Source organism: Phocoena phocoena, chromosome X (assembly GCF_963924675.1).
Source record: "Phocoena phocoena chromosome X, mPhoPho1.1, whole genome shotgun sequence".
Lineage (NCBI taxonomy): Eukaryota > Metazoa > Chordata > Mammalia > Artiodactyla > Phocoenidae > Phocoena > Phocoena phocoena.
This window is the reverse complement of record NC_089240.1, coordinates 125,690,135-125,707,541: the sequence shown is the minus strand read 5'-3', so window position 1 is coordinate 125,707,541 and position 17,407 is coordinate 125,690,135. Positions and strand designations below refer to the sequence as shown.

Sequence of the window (17,407 nt, the reverse complement as noted above, 5' to 3'; positions counted from 1 at the left end):
GCGGTGCTGCCTGTAAAATCCCACCTTCTGCTGTTCGCCATCGCCCACCACTCTGGGCTCCACCACACTGTCCGCACCCTCAGGCTTCCCAACATGGGGGCTGTGGCTTCAACAAGCTTCAACCAGAGCGGCCCCAACACATGCAGAAATGAGCAGACCTGGGGGTTTTTGAGAACTGTGTTCTCCCTTTCTGTAGTGTAGACACACCAGCTGGAAGAACTGGCAACTCTAAGAATGGCCCCAAACAGATAGATGCACGTGGACTTAACGGGCTCATAATTCAGCTGTTCCACCCCGAGACACCTCCAAGTATTCCGTCACTGACCAGGCGTTCCTGGAGTGTGAGCCTTGCACTCCTAGAGGCTGTCAGAACTACCAGGCCCTTAGTGACAGGCCGGTCTCCCCCATTCACATGAGGGCTCATGAGGCTGAGAGCCAGGAAGAGATGTGCCCGTGGGCCAGTTTCTCTGACTGCCAGGTTGGCCTCTTTCCGCTGGAAGAAACCCTGCCCCGATTTCCTCCAAAGGCCTTCCCATGTAGCATCATTAGTGGGATAAAGATGACCACTTGGGGGGAGAAGGGAAAGATGGAGTTGGTTCCAAGCACCCGGATTTGATGAGGTTGGCCTAGAGATCAATCAGGTACTGCCTGTGGGGCCAGGCCAGAAGCTGAAGGTCAAAGGCGAGGGCGTTGTCTCAGCCCAGATGAGTCTGTCTGTGCAGGACTCAGGGTAACAAGGGTCATCTGTGTTTCACCTGAATTAGGCTGTCGCACCAGGAAACATGCAGGGAAGAGGAAGAGCGAAGGCAGAGCCGAGGTTGGAGACCACCAGGGCCACTGGGCAGACCTGGGTTTCTATATATGAAAAGGGCAGAAGGGCCCTCGGAGTTCATTTAAGCCCAACTTTCTCACTTCTCCCAGGGCTCTGCTTCTAAGTATCGATACCTTGTGGTGTGACCTCTCATAGGTCCCGACCCCACTCTGAGCCTCAGTTTCCCCACCCACACAGTGAATGGGTCCCAGCTTTGGTAAGCTGATGCTATGACTTTCTTTCTGGACTGCTCCTGCAGAGAAAAGATGAATGCTCTTGTCCCTCACCTAAGAGGGCCTCTCTCCCCGGGGTGCAGATAGGCCAAGGAGAGCCTCGTGGTTCACAAGCGTCCTTGCCATGGGCAGGAGGTGTACACCACCTCCAATTCCAGACCACGTTAAAGAAAGCACAACTTGCCCCAGACCAGCTGGGGTCAAATTATGATCTCCCCCAAATAGCTCTCCACGCCCTCTGCTTCGTGGGGATTGAAGCTTAGACGATGCGAGGCACCCGCTTTATGAAAGGGAATGTAAGGTTCAGAGAACAAAATTACGTCCCAGGCTTCGTAAGGTTTGAAGGCCAGTCCTGAAGCTTAAGCAGAAGGGGACTTTGCTTCTGCCTGTGTCCCAACAATGGGCTAAATAAAATGGCGACAGGCTTTAGACCATGGCAGGAAGTTCCCTGCATGAGAAACCCAACAGCTGTGTAGGTGGGGGAAGAATCCAGAGACACCCGGTTAGTCCGGTGTGTTCTGGAGGTCACGTGCTTACTGAATAAGCACATTTTAGTGGCTAGGTGCCAACTTCTGGCTCTAAAATATACTAATGGCCTGCAAATGTACGCACCCTAGTTAGTAGATCTTTGAGCAAGGCTGCTTGAGCTCTGATGCCACAGAAGCAGAGGCTGGGAGGGGACATGGGCTAAGGAGCTTCAGGTCAGTGCAGAGACCCTCCCCATGGTCTAGGTCCCCTCTTTTTTCCAGCTTTACTGAGGTATGATCGACAGCTCAAAATTATATGTATTGAAGTACAACGTGATTTTTTGAAAAGCGTGCGACGTGATGATTTAACATATGTATACACTGTGAAATGACTTAGGTCCTCTCTTTTTGAAATCGAGGCAAAATTCGCAGAGCATGAAATTAAGCTTTTGCAAGTGTACAATTCAGCGGCCTTTGGTACATTCACAGTGCTGTGCCACCAAGATGGGGAGCGTTGAGGCCACCTCACAAATTTGTTACCAGGATCACATGAGCTTAGAGGTGGAAAGTGCGCGCAGCGCCTGGCGTGGTGTTCGTACCAAGTAAATAGTCTCTCTCTTCCCACCCTTGAAAATGCAAACACATTCTTGGTGGTCCTAAAATAGCCTGTAGCATAGTTACTCAGCGGCATTTGCCATTCAAGGCAGATCTGCCTTTACTCATTGGCTGCATTCCTGAACAGCTGTGTGCAAGGCTAACTTTTGTCAACCAAATCATAATAAAATGCAACGAGAATCTGCCATTGAAAGGAAATCCTCAGCAAATCCTTTTATGAAGTTAAGATCTCTCATCCAAACGTATCTGTCTTAAAGGTGTAGTGCTCGGAGGTACTGGCCTTTCTTGTAAGGGATCCTAGTTTAATTTTGGCCACAAACACACACGCTGATGCTCCGTAGTCCCAAATCCCACAGCAACAAGAGTAGATTACGTAATGAAAATAATGAAAACCTTAAAATATTTCTCTATCTCACTGTGTGTGGAAGGTGTCTGCGATTCCATCAGGGAGCCTGTCACAGAACCTGAAAAATTTCCCCTGTGTGTGTGTCTGTGTGTGTGTGATGGTGGTGGTGGTGACGGTGCTGATGGTGGAGATGGTGTTGGTGGTGGTGGAGGTGGTGGTGGTGGAGATGGTGTTGGTGTAGGAGATGGTGTTGGTGGTGGAGGTGGTGGTGGTGGAGATGGTGTTGGTGTAGGAGATGGTGTTGGTGGTGGAGGTGGTGATGCTGGTGGTGGAGGTGGTTGGTGGTGATGGTGTTGGTGGTAGAGGTAGTGGTGGTGGAGATGGTGCTGGTGTAGGAGATGGTGTTGGTGGTGGAGGTGGTGGTGGTGGAGATGGTGTTGGTGTAGGAGATGGTGTTGGTGGTGGAGGTGGTGGTGGTGGAGATGGTGTTGGTGTAGGAGATGGTGTTGGTGGTGGAGGTGGTGATGGTGGAGATGGTGTTGGTGGTGGAGGTGGTGGTGGTGGAGACGGTGTTGGTGTAGGAGATGGTGGTGGTGGTGGAGGTGGTGATGCTGGTGGTGGAGGTGGTTGGTGGTGATGGTGTTGGTGGTGGAGGTGGTGGTGGTGGAGACGGTGTTGGTGTAGGAGATGGTGTTGGCGGTGGAGGTGGTGATGCTGGTAGTGGCCGGAGTGCTGACAGTCAAGGGGCTACTCCTACAGAGTGATTCCTTCTTGCTCCACCTCACTGTAAGAAGCTGCCCTGAGTGGGCCGGAGAAAGAGGACTCGCCCTGAATGTGTTATTAACAGAGACCTCAAAACTGTCTCCTTGCCATCATTCGTAATTATTTTTTTCTCACTTGGAAAATTGAAGCTGAATTACCGGTGAAAACACAGGAGAGTTTTGTTTGTTAAAATGCTGCCAATAAAGTAATTTTATGTCAGATTTAACTACAGGAAAGGGCAAGGCATTTCTAAGTTCCTTGGCTGTCATGTGGCTTAAAAACATAGGATGGACAGCACTTAGCTACCGTGCACTTAGCTCTTTGAAGCCATATATTCAGAAGGCAGATGTTGGATGTTGGTGTTTGGGGGCTGACTTCCTGGAGGTACTTTATATGGGCCAAGTTCATTGTTCTAAAGCCCAAAGGCTTGACTTAAAGGAGAAAAAGAGGCAAGAAAATGTTGAGATTTTCTGACAGCGTCACACAGACAGCCCCAACACTAGACAACTTTATTGCCTCAAGTTTATTTTAGAAAAAGAGGCAGCTAGCGAGTGGCACTGAGCACCTGTCCACTACAGAGATGGAGGCTTTTAACTGTGCAAAGCAGGGCTGTCTAGGGGGCCCAGAACAGAGATCCCCTCAGAATGAGCACATGCCGGGCGAGGAGCGGGGAACCACAATGAGACGGAGCTGGAGTTCTAGTGGAACAGACGGTATGAAGACAGCAAGGACAAGAACAGAGTGAAGGAGCAGTGATGTGACAGAGTGGCCAGGAGAAGGACTGGGGGCAGAGCGCTCCAGGCAGGAGGGCAGAAGGGAGAGGCCCTGGGGAAAAGCTCTCGGCGCGCTCCAAGAACGGGCAGGTGGCCACTGTGCTTGGTGCGCAGCGAGCCAGGGGAACAGCCATGGCTCATGGATGGACCCGCAGCCCTGGGAAGCGGGTGGACTGTCAGATGTCTGCGGTGGGAAAACACCGGGTGGGGGGTTATACCGAGGAATGGTCGGCTCCATCTGTTTGTAAAAGGTCTGCCTGGGTGCTGATGGGAGAGAAAAAGGGATAGGTCCAGAGGGGGGTCAGGCCAGCTGTGGCACAGGAGAGGAAGCAGAATGCCTGGAGAGGTGCCAGGAACTGTGATTGTCCCTCAGGTGGCACAGAGCCGAGCACCCACTTATGGGAGGAAACTACGGCCTCAGAAAATATGATCCAAAACCCAGTGACCTAGATCAGGGGGTCGTCAACTTTCTGTAAAGGCCCAAAGAGTAACTCTCTTAGGCTTTGCAGACCAAGTGGTCCCTGTTGCAACTCCAGACGGTATGTTAATGACTAGGTGTGGCTTGTGCTAATAAAGCTTCATTTACAAGAACAGGCTGCGCGGGTGGGACTTTACCAAGCCCTGACCTACAGCACAGACTGAGCATCTTCCCCAAGGCACAGAGGTAATTTCCAAATCGCCCCCCTCACACTGCAGGGGGCCACGTAGGCCTACTGTTCACAAGACAGTGGCAGGCAACATTTTCGGAGCTGAAAAGCTTCAAGATTTCTACCATCGTACAAGTTAGGTGACCATTTCTGAATGCACGAAGCGTGTAGCAGTCTCAAACGCCACGTCGTTTAACCTGCGCTAACGACGGTTATTATTACTCTGCCCATCTGTTGGGTGCGCCACGGGTTCCATGAAACAGGACACCGCCTCCTCCAGAATGCCTGGCCGTCTGCTTGCTCTTCCAGCCTTTGTATCCTCATCAACGGTTCGCACCTTGTCCAGCAGATGAAAGCACACCCTCCTCCCTCGGGCCTTCAAAGGTCTCTAGGATAACTGGGCCTCGAGCCCCACCCCTTCCAACCCAGGCCTCCACAACGCAGCTCTCAGAAGACTGGGGCTGTTTCCTCCTCATCTCTGCACCCCCATAGCACCTAGTGTCGTGACAGGGCTCAGCTGGTATCTGCAGATGTGAATTAAGCCCTGGAGCAGAAGGTTTCCTACAAATGATCCTGTTCTCTTCCATTCCCAGCACAAGGCCCAGAGGCAATCGCTTTTCAGAAACTGTGATGAACTCACTAACTGGCCCCGTGAAGGACACGCCTTCTCCTTCGTGTGTCTGGGCCTCCTGTGGTCAACAAAGGAGGTGACCTGGACGATTTCTGAGGGACCTTCTGGCCAAGAGGAAGGGCAACCACTGTCCACCGAGCATTTACTCAGGGTCACGAGAGTGCCTGTGTGCCAGCTGACAGGCTTGGAGGGGGGCGACCGGCCTGGAGAAACAGCTCTGGACGTAGTCAGAAGAGGGACCGCACCCTGCAGCACCAGAGGGAGGCACACAAAGGGGGTTTGTGAGGAAGGGCGGGGGGGGGGCGGTGAGGGGGCAGGGAGGGAGGGGTGGCGGCAGCCTCTCCTGGGCCTTGGGTCTAGGCCCTCAGGGGTCGAGTCCGGCCTGGGCTCTGGCCTGTCTTTTTAACTTTGGTACTTTGGGGCTGGCGATCTGGTGAGACAGGGGAGGTGGTAGATGAGGAGAAAGGAAAGGCCAAGGAGCAGCAGGCAGGGTTTTGCCAAATTCTTCTATGTCAACTGCAGAAATCAGCACCTGTAGCTAATCTTCAGAAGTGCATGTTTCCTGTGCCCCTGCCCAACCTGAGGTCTAAAACTGGGCACCCCAGGGGCAGCTTATGACCCAAATATCTGTCTGCAATCAGAGCCACGTTGAGTTCTCCAGCTGGGGATTTTCAGCAAAAGCAAGGGGCCTCAGCCTGCACAGGCCAAGCCCGAGTCTGAGGAGCCCTGGGTCTGCGCCCCAGGGCTGCCCCTCTCTGGTTTGCGCACACCCTAGATGGAGGTCGTGCCTGGGGTCCAAGAGTGTCCACCCTCCCCCTCCCCCGGGCAGCTCAAGCTCCAGACACCTGTCACCTCGGGCCTGATGTCAAGGAAGCTGTGGGCAGAGGCCAGGCGGGAACGCAGACACAGCTAACGAGGGCTCCTAGAAGTTCAGAAATAGGCAGTGCCGAGCGCCCAGATGCCAGTGGGCGCCAGCTGCCAAACAGACTTCCCCTCCCGGCAGCTCCCCCTGCGAACAGGCTGCAATTTTCAGGTCACCGCTTTGCTGGACGGGGCTACCCAGGTGGGACCCGGACGCAGAGCCCAGTGGTGTCCGGCCAGCCGAGCAGCGTGCAGCCTTTGCAGAAGAGCCGAAGGCAAGGCCTCTGCCTGGTGGCCCAGCCCGGCGGGGTGTCTGGAACAGGGCCGGGCCCTCAGTGCAGGAGGAGGGGGCGGGAGGAAAAGGAGCGAACAGCTGCGCGCTCCGTGGGGAGGATCCCCAAATAGAAAGTCACATACGCACTGCAGGCTTTGACCCAGAATGCTCAGAGCTACACCATAAATCCAGCGCTCCTCGGGCAGCGGGGCTGCTGCTGAGCCTGAGATATCCTCAGGGGCCCTGTGTCTCTACCTGAGCTCCAAGGACACTTGTCTCTCATCGCCTTTCTGAGCCAATGCCAATCTCTGATCATTAAAAAAAAAAGTGCTCACAGCGGTAATACCCTGTGTGGTTTACACTGCGTTCATATCCACACTTTGTTCATCGTCATCTGACGCGGGCAGAGGGCACAGCCTCATGCAGCATCCCAGTCACTGTCTGGGACAGCTGCCTCCCCAGTGAGCTGATTCCTGGACCCGCCGGCTCCTGGAAGCCGGGGCCATACACCCTGCTCCCCTCTCCTGGGGCCAGTGCACCCTGCCCACAGCCGACATGAAGAAGGGGACACTGGGCTGCCTCTCCAGGCTTCCAAGAGAGCTGTTTACACAACTCAGCCCAGGTCCTGGCTGGCTGTCCCTACTCCCTGTGGGGTTTTAATTAGCCTGGCTCTCGGCTCACAGGCTGGGCAGTGGACGATGCTGGTCAGGGCACCTGGGTTTGAGATCGGAATTTCCAACCTACTGCCCGCGCAGCATTGGGAAAGTCCCTCGGTCTCCTCCCCGGTGAAGTGGAAATATTAGTCTCTGTGTCACAGGAGTAGATGAGCTATTGTCTACAAAGGAACGTGCACAAGAGAGCCACTTGGCCATCCTCTCCTCCCGGCTTCCGAGGAGGACAGGCAGAACTACAGAGTAGGACACATCTGTTCCCAGTGCAGGAAGCCTGGGAAAAGTCTACCTACCCCTTGACTGGGAGCTGTTGTAGCCCATGGTCTAGCACAGGGCTGGGCACACAGGAGGAACCCTGGAAATGTGGCAGGAGGCCTGAGATATGCAGGCCCTCTGACCTCAGGAGCAAAGGGACTTACCCAAGGGCTCACAAAGTGCTAGTTAGTTAGAGCCCTGGAATGAAATTTGAGGTCTCCTGAGTCCCCTGTGCTTTTTGCAAAGAAAAATGTGTGCTTCCGAGGATGAGGGGCACAAACCCCCAACCTGATCACATGCCACGGCAGCCGGTGAACGGCCCTCCTCCTACCGGGCATATCTAAGGACACCAGTCTAAAGCAGAGCGACAGACAGGACTCCTTTCTGCCCCTTCCTCAGCTCCATTTGCATTGGAAGTGACAAGAAGGAGAAGAAGGGGTGAGCCGTTGGTTTAGGTCATACTGCAGGTGGAAAGCAGGCTGCACTTGGGGCCACCCAAATGGGGACCCTTGATAGAGCTCCCCACCTTCGCCATGAGCATCTTACTACAAGTCACTGGATTTCTTGGATCTAAGAGTCCTCATCCATAAAGAGGGGCAATGGCTGGGAAGGTCGGAAGGAAGACCGGACATGCCAACTCATGGTAACTATAGAGTCGGCCATTCATTATCATCCCATGACGACACACAGAAGGTGCGCCGTGAGCGCAGCATCCCGTTCCTTCTCCGACTGTACGTCTAATGCCCTTAATGCCTCCATTTTCTCTGGAGCTGCCTTATGAACGGATTAGGCGGCTGCTCAGAGCTGGGGAATCTTCGCAACTTTGGGTGCAGACTGAGACGGAGACGACTGGGTTCCAATTCCACGTGGGCTCTGAAGCGCTCCCATCTGGAGTGCTAGTATTTTAGAGATTCGTGCACTAGTAATCAATCCGCTCACCGTTCTGGGGGAGGAGTGGAGATCTTAACTTCAAAAGGAGGGAGCAAACATTCTGCCTCCTGTTAAAACTCCATACACTCACTGCAGAGACTGGATGCCTTATTAAAGCTTGGGTGGATGCCCAAGTGTTCAAAAGGTAAAACTCCAGATCACGAGTCGTTAAGCCATCAGGCTGCTGAATGAGTGAACAAATGCTGAGAGGTGCTGCACTTTGTTACGACAACTGCTCCCACCTGATATGTGCTTGGAGCTTTGTGGTTTCCAACATGCTTCAGATCCAAGAGGCAGCAGAGCACAGTGGTGAAGAAAGCAGGCTCTGAGCTCTGCTGTGCCTTGTCTCTGTGACTTTGTCAAGTTGCTTAACCTCTCTGAGCCTCAGTTTCCTGGAGCTAACCTCTTCATCTCAGGGTTATCCTAAGGATTACAGGAAATAAGGCAGCCCGAATGCTTAGCAAGTGCGTAGCGCCTAGTCAACACTCAACTAAAGGTGGCTATTCTTACTCCTGGTTCATTTGATCTTTGTCCTCAGAGTGGGCAAAGGATGGACAAGGCCCCATGGCTAGTTAGGAGCAGAAGCAAGACTGGAATCAGGTGTCCTGGGCCCTGGTCTTAGGCCAAGAAAAATCATCACATCAGACGCACGTTTTCCTGCAAGTGGACTCTCAATAATTCACATGGAGAAATGTCTATTTAGGTCTTCTGCCCATTTTTGCATTGGGTTGTTTGTTTTTCTGATATTGAGCTGCATGAGTTGCTTGTATATTTTGGAGATTAATCCTTTGTCAGTGGCTTCATTTGCAAATATTTTCTCCCATTCTGAGGGTTGTCTTTTTGTCTTATTTATGGTTTCCTTTGCTATGCAATAGGTCCCATTGGTTCATTTTTGTTTTTATTTCCATTTCTCTAGGAGGTGGGTCAAAAAGGATCTTGCTGTGATTTATGTCATAGAGTGTTCTGCCTATGTTTCCCTCTAAGAGTTTTATAGTGTCTGGCCTTATATTTAGGTCTTTAATCCATTGAGTTTATGTTTTGTGTATGGTGTTAGGGAGTGTTCTAATTTCATTCTTTTACATGTAGCTGTCCAGTGTTCCCAGCACCACTTATTGAAGAGGCTGTCTTTTCTCCACTGTGTATTCTTGCCTCCTTTGTCAAAGATAAGGTGACCATATGTGCGTGGGTTTATTTCTGGGCTTTCTATCCTGTTGCACTGATCTATGTTTCTGTTTTTGTGCTAGTACCATACTGTCTGGATTACTGTAGCTTTGTAGTATAGTCTGAAGTCAGGGAGGCTGATTCCTCCAGCTCTGTTTTTCTTTCTCAAGATTGCTTTGGCTATTTGGGGTCTCTTGTGTTTCCATACAAATTGTAAAATTTCTTGTTCTAGTTCTGTGAAAAATGCCATTGGTATCACCTCACACCAGTCAGAATGGCCATCATCAAAAAATCTAGAAACAATAAATGCTGGAGGGGGTGTGGAGAAAAGGGAACCCTCTTGCACTGTTGGTGGGAATGTAAATTGATACAGCCACTATGCAGAACAGTATGGAGGTTCCTTAAAAAACTACAAAAAGAACTACCACATGACCCAGCAATCCCACTACTGGGCATATACCCTGAGAAAACCATAATTCAAAAAGAGACATGTACCACAATGTTCATTGCAGCACTATTTACAACAGCCAGGACATGGAAGCAACTTAAGTGTCCACTGACAGAAGAATGGATAAAGAATATGTGGCATATATATACAATGGAATATTACTCAGACATAAAAGAAACGAAATTGAGTTATTTGTAGTGAGGTGGATGGGCCTAGAGTCTGTCCTACAGAGTGAAGTAAGTCAGAAAGAGAAAAACAAATTCTGTATGCTAACACATATGTATGGAATCTAAAAAAAAAAAGGCTCTAATGAACCTAGGGGCAGGCCGGGAATAAAGACGCAGATGTAGAGAATGGACGTGAGGACACGGGGAGGGGGAAGGGTAAGCTGGGATGAAGTGAGAGAGTAGCATGGACATATATACACTACCAAATGTAAAATAGCTAGCTAGTGGGAAGCAGCCGCGTAGCACAGGGAGATCAGCTCGGTGCTTTGTGACCACCTAGAGGGGTGGGATAGGGAGGGTGGGAGGGAGACCCAAGAGGGACGGATATGGGGATATGTGTATACGTATATAGCTGATTCACTTTGTTATACAGCAGAAACTAACACAACATTGTAAAGCAATTCTACTCCAATAAAGATGTTAAAAAAAAACACTTCACATGTAAATCCCAGGGCTGTTTCAAAGAACTCTCCTTTGGGACTGATATAATTTTATTAACAGAACTTGACTTGAAATTTGTTTTTTTGTTGTTGTTAGTCTGTTTCTTGGGAAAGGACAAAAAAAAAAACAGGTAAGCTGAATGTGTCAGACCTCTACGCTGAGGATGCTGGCAGGACAAGGGAGGGTGGTGCTAGGGAAGTGCTTCCAGAGGTACACAGTTTCCTGGGGCTGGGGTGTGGGGCGTCATCCGTGGATGTTATAAAAGCACCCGAGGGAGAACAAGCATTGGAAACAGCCGAGATCCAGTCCAGGCCACACCTGGGAGGTGCCAGTCCAGCTCCCACAAAGGACTGCTTTCTGCTGCTGCCATCCTGGGCCCTGTATTAACGTATCTGGACAGCAGGTGTCACGGTGAACTGACTGGCCATTCTGCTTTGAATCTGTCCGTCTCTGTCCACAAACACGGGGCTGCTGAGCCACTCAGCATGTGGAGCAGAGCTCCGTGTGGGCACCAGGTACCTTCCTGAAGCTGCAGGGATTGACCAGCTGCGAGAAGTCAGCTGTGCTCAAACCAGGAACTGCTCAAACCAGAACTGGCTGCGTCAGCAGTGCCTGGCTCCATACCCATCAGGCACAGCCAAAGGAGCGGGTGCCCTAGGTGTCAGCTCCTTCAGAGGCCATGTGCATCTTCCAAGAAGATGAATGTGATTTTGACCTTTCGGAGCCCAAGGCTTGGATCCCCTCCACTGGGGCAAATCCATGGTCTTCTAGGACAGCTTGGCTTTTCAGAAACAGCTCACTCTGAGCCACTGGCGGAGAATAAGGTGTGCCACGGAGGAGGGAGAAGGGCTGATTTTGATCAAGACCGAAGTGTGACTCTAAAGCAATGAATGTGAATTTTTGGCAAGACTTACAAAGGACTCTAAAGGCCACCTACAAAGAGAAGCCTAGCCAGGAAATGGCGTGAGCAAGGGCCGCTTCTCCAGAGCGAGGGCACGGGTGGCAGCTCTAAGAACCTGTTCCAGGAAAAACCCATCCTGCGCTGAGATCTACACTCATCAAAACCAAAACAATTACTTACTAGTCACACTTTCTAAAAGGGTGTTTGTTGGTGGGGCACACGGGGGGAAGGGGAAGAGGATCCTGCATCTACAACCCACCCAGTCTTCTCCCCTAGGGTTGGAAACAAGCGTGAAACAAAGGAGAAACTGCAAGTCCCGTGGAAACTGACCATGAACTCTGGACGCATTACCGGGAGGCTTTCCTTCACTGACTTAGTTCTTGACCATAAAAGAGAAGCAAGAACTAAAAAGGGTAATTAGGATGGAGGGTAGAGATTGCCATGGAAAGATGCCTGACGGGAGGGCTGGTAATTTGGAGGACAGGCCAAAGAAATCGCTCCCTCTCTGCCATCCCATCTTTCCGCCATCTCTGTGAGAGCTGGAACTTCAGTAAACAAAGTTTTGTAAATGCCTCAACTGGATACCACATTTTCAGTACATTGTTGGTGGTAGACAACCAGGGCAAAAGACAGCAACAGGATTTCAACGATGTCCCCGCACACTTGTGCACAGATCAGAATCCTCAACTAAATAGAAAACTGACTTACTGAAAGTGGGTTGCCCTTGGAATTGGAGAAGCCAGGCCCTCTAGTTATGTGAAATGGCATTACCTCAGAGCCCCCAGCTCCCAGTTCTCTGAACAGGAAGGAAGCAGACCCACGGGTCTAGAAGAGCCATTTCCTCTCGGCTCTATTAATTGCAGAGATTAAGTGAGCCACTCCTTTGTGGACCTAATACACTGAGATAACAGCCATTGTGTTTGCGGCACCTCCTATTAACTGAGCTAACCCTGGTAGACTGGCGAGGTTGCAGGCTTTTATTGTCAGATTCAACCAACCGATGGCTCTCTGGAATCCCTAACCCTGAGTTTCGGACCCGTGGATGACATCTGAGTTCCAAGGGAAGAAAGCAGAAATTTGTCAAATGAGTTTTTGAAAGGACATCAGGGCCAGAGAATCGAATGGGAATCTCTTTCTGTGCCCTACTCACTGGCTTCCTGTTCTCAGTGGTACTAGGAAGCTAATATAATATATCTAGTGCCTGTCATCCCCACATTCCTGGTTTCTATTAAGGTAAAAAGTAGGTCTTTTTCCCTTTTCACCCTTCATCTCTTTCCAGTTGAACGGGTGCAGTGCAGAGAGAGCTGGACTGGGAATCCACATGGAACCTTGGACTCTATTTCCTGCTCTTCCAAAAACTCACAAGGGGCAAGGTCAGCTCATCTCCTAGATCCCTTCTAGGTCAGATTTCAGTTCCTTACATTTTGGGTTGGTTGCTTGCCACCAAGTTCGCACAGAGAATTTCAATAACACATATTACGTTCAAGTTTAAGATTAGAAGCATTCAAAACCCCCCTCCCCCCCGATAGCCCATTGTCTGACCGATTCCTGGAGCTTTCTGGGCTCCTGACGATTTCCCACCATGGCGAAATGGGGAAGCATGCTCTTGGTTACAAGCCGACTTTTCCAGTCATCCATTGTTTGACCTGCAATTTTATTCTTGACTCTCCAAGGCGCTTCCCAAACGACCTAGACACAGGGCTTAGGGAGACAAAAAGTACACTGTCTTTCAGATATGAAGATGAGACCATTGACCCCGTGAATCACAGACTTGCATTCTGAGGACAGGTTTAGGTGGAGTCAGCCACGTTCGTTTTCCTGTCTCTCTTCCCACCCCACCACCCTCATGGAGCCCCTCCCACCTCCAGGGATGAAGGGCACCTCTGGGAGGCACTTGGCTGGGATGAGACCGCAGTCCCTGGCCGTGGGGCAGAGTGAAGTTCACTGGAGAGCTGAGGGATGGGTGGAGAAGCAGCCCAATGTACCTTAAATAACAGTGGGCTTAAAGGCAGGGAATGGGGCTCCTGGGTCTGGCTTTGCTTGTGTGGTACGCAGTGAGATCTGGGGAAAGGTTTTTCTGTTTTCTGACACAGGTTTTTGTTTTGTTTTTTTTAACATGAAAACCACGGCGGTTGGATCACGTGATGGCTTATTGCCCCTTCAGCTCTACTGAAGCCTTTGGCCCATAGAAGGAGCAACTCCCCACTCTGCCCGTTAGCACCCAGCCAAGTGAGCTGACAGGTCATAACCTGACAGTCAATGGAAAGAAGCAATGGACGTTGGAAGGGGCTCATGAGACCCTGGTGCACTGGTTTACAAAAAACTAACCGAGCCGGCTGCCATCACGGCTGCCCCAACTTATGCCCTCCGTGACAGATGAGCGGACACGTGCAAACCCAGGTACAGCGGACTTTTTTCGTTTTGTTTTGTTTCATTTCTTTTTGTTCTCACAATGTAGACGTGGAATAGGAGCTCTGCTAAGACATTCATATGCGAGGGAAGCTCTCCTTCCCATAGATCTACTTGGCAGTACAAAACCAGGTCTAAAATTTCCATGTCCAGATGCCTGGCTCTGGAAAAATAAGAGAAGTACTTTCCCCATTCTCCCACTGAGTACAACTGAAACCTCTGGACATTACATATAAAACAAACATAAGAAGACCCTGAAAGGTGGAGAGAAGAAAGCAGGCTGGATAGGGACCTTGGGACCTAAGGAACAACGCAGTGGCGAGCTCCCTGGGTTTTCATTCTGCCTCATAGATCCCAGATCAGGACCTGAAGAAGCCAACAATCCAAAGTGCCAATGAACAGAGGCAAAAAGGCTCCAGCAAAAGCCAAAGGACTGGGAAAGGGGCAGCCTCCCAAGACCGAAAACTTTTATACAAGAACCACTCTAATTCAGCTAAACACCATAGAAAAAAGGGTGTTCCCACCCAGCCCCATCAGTAAAGGCCAACTGGGGGCCTAGAATCCACTCCCACAGAGCGGTAATGAGTCATCTCTCCCTGTCCCTGCTAGGGTGGTGTTAGAAGAGACCTCATAGAGAGCCAGGACCTTTGCCCCTGGCACAGTGGTAATAGGTCCACATCCCATCCCTTCCAGTGTCAGTGGAGATCACATGGGGAACAGTAATGAGGCACTCCTACCTATCCCAGCCAGGGTGGCATTAGTGGAAGCCCAGTGGGGAGCTGGAACTGTCACCACTGCCCAGCAGTAATGAGAAGCCCCGACCTCCCCCGTGTCAAGGAAGGCTAAGTGGGGAACCTGGATTTCTATAGCTACCTGGCAGAAATGAGAGAGTGTGCTCCCCCTTTCCCTGCCAGAGCATTGTCAGAGGAAGTCAGCTAAAACAGAAGATCTAAATAAGTGCTGAGAAATATGCTTCAGGTATGGAAGGGGAATCAAGACATCCTTAGATGAAGGGAAACTAAAAAGGAAAGCTAAAAGACTTTGTTAACAACAGACCTCTCCTAAGGGAATGGCTAAAGGTTCTCTGAACGGAAAGGAAATGATAAAAGCAGAAATTTTGGACATCACCAAGGAAGAAAGAACAATGGAAAGAGAAAAAATGTGGGTAAATAGAATAGACTCTCCTTTTCCTTTCAAGTTTTCTAAATTGTGTTTGGTGGTTGAAGCACCAATTATAACAATGCATGCTATGGTTGTAAATGTATGTGGGAGAAATATTTAACGATTACATTACAAACAGAGGAGGGTGGTAAAGCAGTGGAAAGAGAGGTAAGGTTTCTATACTTCACTTGAACTGGTAAAATGTTGACATCAGTAGATGCTTATAAGTTATTTATATACGATGTAATACCTAGAGCCAGCAAGAAAAATGGTATACGAAAAGAAACATGCAAAACAGTGTACGTGAGTCATCAATTGGAATTCTAAAAAATATTCAGGTCACCCACAGGAAGACAGGAAAAAGAAAATAGAGAAACAAAAACAGAGAGCAAACAGAAATTAAAAATAAATTGGCAGAATTAAGCACTAACGTCAATAAGTACATTAAGTGAAAAGGATCTAAATACACCTATTAAAAGACGGAAATTGACAGAGTCAATAAAAAAACATAAGCCAACTATATGATGTCTGCAAGATGCTCACCTCAAATATAATGATATGGGCATGTGGAAAGTAAAAGGATGAAAAAACATGCAAATGTTAATTAAAAAAACAAGGAGCGGGGTGGCTCTAGTAATACCAGATAAAGTAACTTCAGAACAAAGAAAATTACCAGGCACAGAGAGGGGCATTACATTATGGAAAAAGGGTCAATCTACCAAGAAGAAAAAGTAATCCTAAATGTGTATGCACCAAACCACAGAGCTACATGATATATGGAGCAAAAATTAACATAACTGAGAGGAGAAATTTACATTTATAGTGGAGACTTCAATGTCCTCTCTCAATAGTTGATAGAACAATTAGACAGAAAATCAGCAAGATATAGAAGAACTCAACACCACCACCATCTAATAGGATCTAATTGACATTTATAGAACACTCCACCAAGAAACAGGAAAATTTACATTCTTTTCAAGCATCCAAGAGATATATACCAAGATAGACATATTTTGGACTATAAAACAATCTACCAAATTTTTAAGAAGTTGAAGTAATACGTGATGGCTTAGTACATTGTGAATGTACCGATGCCACTGAATGGTTACGTGAATTTCACCTTCATTTAAAAAGAATCAATACCACCAAATACTGGCAACAATGGGAGAAACTGGATTACTCATACATTGTTGGAGGGAATGAAAACTGGCGCTTTCTTAAAAACGAACATGCAACTCCTACATGACCCAGCAATTGCACCACTGGGTATTTATCCCACAGGAAAGAAAACTTGTAGTCATACAAAAATTTGTAAACAAGTGTTTATAGTAGATTTATTCATGATAGCCCCAAACTGGAAACAACCCAGAAATCTTTCAATGAACGAAGGATTAAACAAACTGGCACCTGTATACCATGGTACACTCCTCAGCAAAAAAAAAAAGACACGACTGTTGATGTATATATAATGACCTGGATGAATCTGCGGAGAATTACGCTGAGTGAAAAAAAAAAGGCAACCCCCCAAACTTACATACTGTGTGATTCCATTTATATAATTCTTAAAATGACAAAACTATGGAAATGGACTGATTAGACATTGCCAAAAGGTAAGGAGGAGGTTGGTGTGGGAAGGAAGTGGATGTGTCCATAAACGGGCAAAATGAGGGATTCATGTGGAGATGGAAATGTTCTGTACCTTGACTGTACCCATGTCAGCATCCTGCTTGTGATATTATACTACAGTTTTGCAAGATGTTATCATTAGGCGAAGCTGGCTAAAGGGTACATGGGATCTATTTGCATTCTTTCTTTTTTTTTTTAAAATAAGATGTTGGGGGGTAGGAGTTTATTAATTAATTTATTTATTTTTGCTGTGTTGGTTCTTCGTTTCTGGGCAAGGGCTTTCTCTAGTTGTGGCAAGCAGGGGCCACTCTTCATCGTGGTGCACGGGCCTCTCATTATCGTGGCCTCTCTTGTTGTGGAGCACAGGCTCCAGACGCGCAGGCTCAGTAGTTGTGGCTCACGGGCCTAGTTGCTCCGCGGCATATGGGATCCTCCCAGACTGGGGCTCGAACCCACGTCCCCTGCATTAGCAAGCAGATTCTCAACCACTGCTCCACCGGGGAAGCCCTATTTGCATTATTTCTTACACCTGCATGTGAATCTACAATTATCTCAAAACCACAAATTCAATTAAAATCATATGACCGTATTATGTGATGCAGAAAACGGACTTCACAAAATTCAACACCCCTTCACGATGAAAACTCTCAGAAAACCAGAACTAGAGGGGAACTTCCTCAACTTGGTAAAGAACATCTACAATATATCTACAGCTAACTTCACACTTAATGATTAAAGACTGAATGCTTTCCCTTCA

General features: G+C 49.0%; 1 protein-coding gene across 4 annotated transcripts in view; it reads right to left on the bottom strand.

The window, feature by feature from the left end:
* The window catches only part of MAMLD1 (mastermind like domain containing 1), a 55,707-nt gene extending 42,615 nt beyond the window's left edge, over positions 1-13,092 (bottom strand). For 2 of the 4 annotated variants that reach the window (XM_065901069.1, XM_065901071.1), the window contains exons 1-5: positions 12,997-13,092; positions 12,605-12,616; positions 11,133-11,146; positions 1,894-1,915; positions 905-931 (exon numbers count right to left, since the gene is read on the bottom strand). In XM_065901069.1, coding sequence (XP_065757141.1) covers positions 905-931; positions 1,894-1,915; positions 11,133-11,146; positions 12,605-12,616; positions 12,997-13,092 — 171 coding nt within the window. The remainder of the gene's footprint in view (positions 1-904; positions 932-1,893; positions 1,916-11,132; positions 11,147-12,604; positions 12,617-12,996) is intronic. The other 2 variants (XM_065901070.1, XM_065901072.1) reach the window with 1 other exon arrangement.
* Between the last annotated feature and the right edge of the window lie 4,315 nt (positions 13,093-17,407).